At 39.9% G+C, this 4,248-nt stretch overlaps 1 protein-coding gene across 1 annotated transcript; it reads right to left on the minus strand.

Annotated features, from left to right (window-relative positions):
• Positions 1–1,139: 1,139 nt before the first annotated feature.
• On the minus strand, positions 1,140–2,737 carry LOC135534154 (twist-related protein 2-like). The gene is made up of 2 exons (XM_064961272.1): positions 2,045–2,737; positions 1,140–1,717 (listed from the first exon to the last, which is right to left on the minus strand). Exon 1 carries the CDS (start codon positions 2,576–2,578, stop codon positions 2,075–2,077), a length of 504 nt encoding a protein of 167 aa, XP_064817344.1. The 5' UTR covers positions 2,579–2,737; the 3' UTR covers positions 1,140–1,717; positions 2,045–2,074.
• Positions 2,738–4,248: the final 1,511 nt, after the last annotated feature.

Raw genomic sequence — 4,248 nt, forward strand, 5'->3', positions numbered from 1 at the left:
ATGGTATAACCTCATTTATCAGGAACGTGGAATAACCTCCTTTATCAGGAACATGGAATAAACTCATTTATCAGGAACGTGGAATAACCTTCTTTATCAGGAACACTGAATAACCTAATTTATCAGGAAAATGGAATAACCTAATTCATCAGGAACACTGAATAACCTAATTTATCAGAAAAATGGTATAACCTCATTTATCAGGAACGTGGAATAACCTCATTCATCAGGAACATGTAATAACCTCATTCATCAGGAACATGGAATAACCTCATTCATCAGGAACATGTAATAACCTCCATCAGGAACATGGAATAACCTAATTTACCAGGAACATGGAATAACCTCATTCATCAGGAACGTGGAATAACCTCCATCAGGAACATGGAATAACCTCATTCATCAGGAACATGGAATAATAGTAAATGTCAACACTATAGGCTTTAGTGACGCACAAAGTGTTGCTACACAAATTATAAACGGCAAAGTTTGCCTACCACTATACAATAATAATTAAAGCAGTAGTCTGGTTTATTTTACAAATAGGCAAATAATAATATTGGTCATAATAATAATACATTATTCCAACGATGTCCGTTCATTACTACAAAACAAACCTAATAAATAGTATGATTATTTCGTCTTTCATAACCGATAGTCCCATTGGGTCGAGAGAAATCCGATATTCAGAGGCGTTTCAGGAGTACGTTGATGAAGCTGATTATGTTGATTATAAGACCATGCCAAAAACAACCGTGAACCGTTTCCCAGGTGGACACGGTTTTAATACATTTCATACACCCCTCTTACTGAATGATCTCTGCGAAAGTTGTTGTCGTAAATGTGAATGTTAAGCATGGTCCACTTGTGGATTGGAGCAGGACACATTATAAACATTCACTTCAATGTGAAGACTTACCGCCAATTTATTAACTATTTGTGTCAGAATAAAAGTCGAAGTAGCCTAACTGGTAGCCTACCAGATATCTTATGCAGCAGAGTTTGCATGTTTGCATCAAAAGAGGGAATTACTCAAGTATTTGACAATTGTTCGATCCTAGGACATTTAGATTTGTATAATCATACCATACTTGTTTGGTTGACACTTAATTAATGAAGTAAAAGGGAAATCATTTTGTTTTATCATTTACTTTATTGCGGAAAATATACAATTATTTACACAACAATAATAAAAATAGGAATGCATTTCAGACATAAGATCTATTCCTCATGTAACACGTGTCATCAATAAATAAATAAATGTATTCTGAAAATAATAACCTCAATTATTTTCGCACAGGTTGGCGACACATTATTTCAACCCATCAGCCTATAATACCGCAGTCAGTCCACATCGAAAGTCTCACACGGAAACTGAGACAAATGCGTCGATGCTGCCCTTTAACCTCCACAGAATACGGTCCACAGAGTCAAAGACATGCACGAAAACATACATTTCCAAGTAACATTCGTCGTCAACAATAAAAAAAACTAACGTATTTCAGAATGTAGTAGTGTAGTAGCCTAGCACTCGAATGCAGATCCAGGTCGTCCAAACGCGGGCCTTTCCCAGGCAAAGTGCTCTCCCCACGCCCTGTCCTTTTTGGTTTTAAATGGTTGTCAACGTTTGCTCCCATAAACCGCAGCTTTGTGTGTTTCCAGCATTATTCTCCAGAATTGCCCCGTTGTCATATTGATAAGCAGAATCAGCTGTCACCTGCAGATCAGAACAATTATAAAAAAGACGATTAATTATTGACGCCTGACTACGAAAAAGTTCAACAAAACACATCAACCTAGACTTGTTTATGGCTGCAGTATGACTCACAGATCAATAGTCTATTAAAGTAGAACACTATTTAAGCTGATACTGTTAACAAAACAAAATTAGCCCAAATAGGCTATAGACACATGTAGTAGGCCCATAGGCCTAAAGTGATTGTTTTTGTATTTAGCCATTTTTGTACAACGAACATCAACTGAAATGGTTGCAATGTAGTACGGTCTTAAAAAGTAAGACAATGAGTTGGAAAACAGAGCATACCATTTTGGACTACAGCTCTTCGGCCGTGAGCTAGTGAGATGCTGACATGGACCAAGCGCCCTCCATCCTCCATACAGAAAACGCATAGCTTAATCTCTCATGAGCCACATAACTACAACTTGCCATTTTGGAGTCCAATTCATCGCTCTGCAGAACTTGGTACAGGAAATCGATGTACCTGGCAGCAAGTTTTAAGGTTTGTATTTTGCTCAGTTTGTCTGAAGGCAAAGTGGGGATAATTTTCCGCAAAGACGAGAAAGCTTCGTTGAGTGACTGCGTCCTCTGCCGCTCGCGCACGTTCGCCATGACTCGTTGCGTCTGTAGGTCTTCGAAAGAATGTGGACTGCTGCTGCTTGACTTTTTCCCTCTTTTCCCAGGGGTAGGGCTATCTGAATCCTCCCCATTCTTCCTGCTTGATGTCCTTTTCCTCCCACATCTCTTCGGTTGCCTATCCAGTTCCCCCTCACTGTTGCTGAGACTGTCTAGTGGAGAGCCTGGGGAGCTCGACTCTTCCCCGGTCATTTCCTCAGACATCACCCCTCAGTTAGAAGACAGACAAGCGACAGTCAGTCCGAATGATCCACGCATCAAGTTAACGGTTATTTCCAGTTGCGCCTTCGATTCACCGCCAGACACCAATAATAAAGTATCCATACATGGGATCCCGAGACAAGAAATGTTTTCTGATACTTGAGAAAGTTACGGAGGTCTTATAGCCTGTATGGCGTAAAGATTTGGAGAGAGAGAGGATTGGCCAATAAAGTATATTACGTGTAAAGAGGGGTGGGCGCGAGCAGGAACTATGAGGAACTCCTCTCACTGCATGGTCTGCTGAAAACAAAGTCGGAGACCGCTGAAAGCGTACTTCATCAATGGCGGGATTGGTATTGTATAGCCTAGAATATAATTTGGATAGGCTTATCAAAGAAACACATTTTGTTTGATTTGAATCTCATTTAATATGCTTATGTGTAATGACACTATTAGGTAAAACATAAATACGTTTAAGCGTTGAATGCAATATTTGTTTTTACGCGCAACAAACAATCTAGATTTTAACTCAATGTATGCCATGCACCATGTTGTAATTCAAGATGAAATTAAACACTAAAGTAAAACAGTAACACGATATGGAGCCAAACGATGAATACCTAAACGTTATTCTTATATTCCTCTAGTTTGGATAAACATGATCATTATACGCTGGCTCATTGATGCGCACAAGTAGAGCGTTTCCAATAGACCACACACACACCACCTGTAAACATACAACTGGCAACCCGCTGCTGACCCAACCTTTAATTTACCTAAACAGTTTTCGAGGTAATTATCCTGGATGAGAATGATCCTGGATGAGAATGATTCTGGATGAGAATGATTCTGGATGAGAATGATCCTGGATGAGAATGATTCTGGATGAGAATGATTCTGGATGAGAATGATCCTGGATGAGAATGATCCTGGATGAGAGTAAACTGACATATTTTTTATTTAAGGGCATTTAAATGTGTCCTTAACTGGAATCCATGTATTTATAAATTAATATGAGACTTAGCCCATACTTTCTGTTGACTAGGCTACTGCAGTACTACTTTTAGCCCCTTATTCTGGAAACTAGAGATGCGTTTGAGTCCAACAATATCATAGTCCTCTATAGCCACAATTCTTCAGTGTTGTTGAAACTCCAATTCTACATCGGCATCAGTGTTGTTGAAGCTTTCTTGAGAAGACTGTAACTACATTGTCCACAAGAGGGCAAATACCTCTATCATTATATTCATCTCTAGACTCTAGAGCAGAGCTCTACAACCCTGTTCCTGGAGAGTACCCTCCTGTAGGTTTTAACTCCAACCCTGTTCCTGGAGAGATACCCTCCTGTAGGTTTTAACTCCAACCCTGTTCCTGGAGAGATACCCTCCTGTAAGTTTTAACTCCAACCCTGTTCCTGGAGAGCTACCCTCCTGTAGGTTTTCGCTCCAACCCCAGTAGTAACTGATCTGGTTCAGTTTATCAATCAGCTAATTAGAATCAGGTGTGCTAGATTAGGGTTGGAGTTAAAACCTACAGGACGGTAGCTCTCCAGGAACAGGGTTGGAGTTAAAACCTACAGGACGGTATCTCTCCAGGAACAGGGTTGGAGTTAAAACCTACAGGATGGTATCTCTCCAGGAACAGGGTTGGAGTTAAAACCTACAGGACGGTAT

This window comes from Oncorhynchus masou, unplaced genomic scaffold, assembly GCF_036934945.1.
Source record: "Oncorhynchus masou masou isolate Uvic2021 unplaced genomic scaffold, UVic_Omas_1.1 unplaced_scaffold_3079, whole genome shotgun sequence".
In the NCBI taxonomy this organism is placed as follows: Eukaryota; Metazoa; Chordata; class Actinopteri; order Salmoniformes; family Salmonidae; genus Oncorhynchus; species Oncorhynchus masou.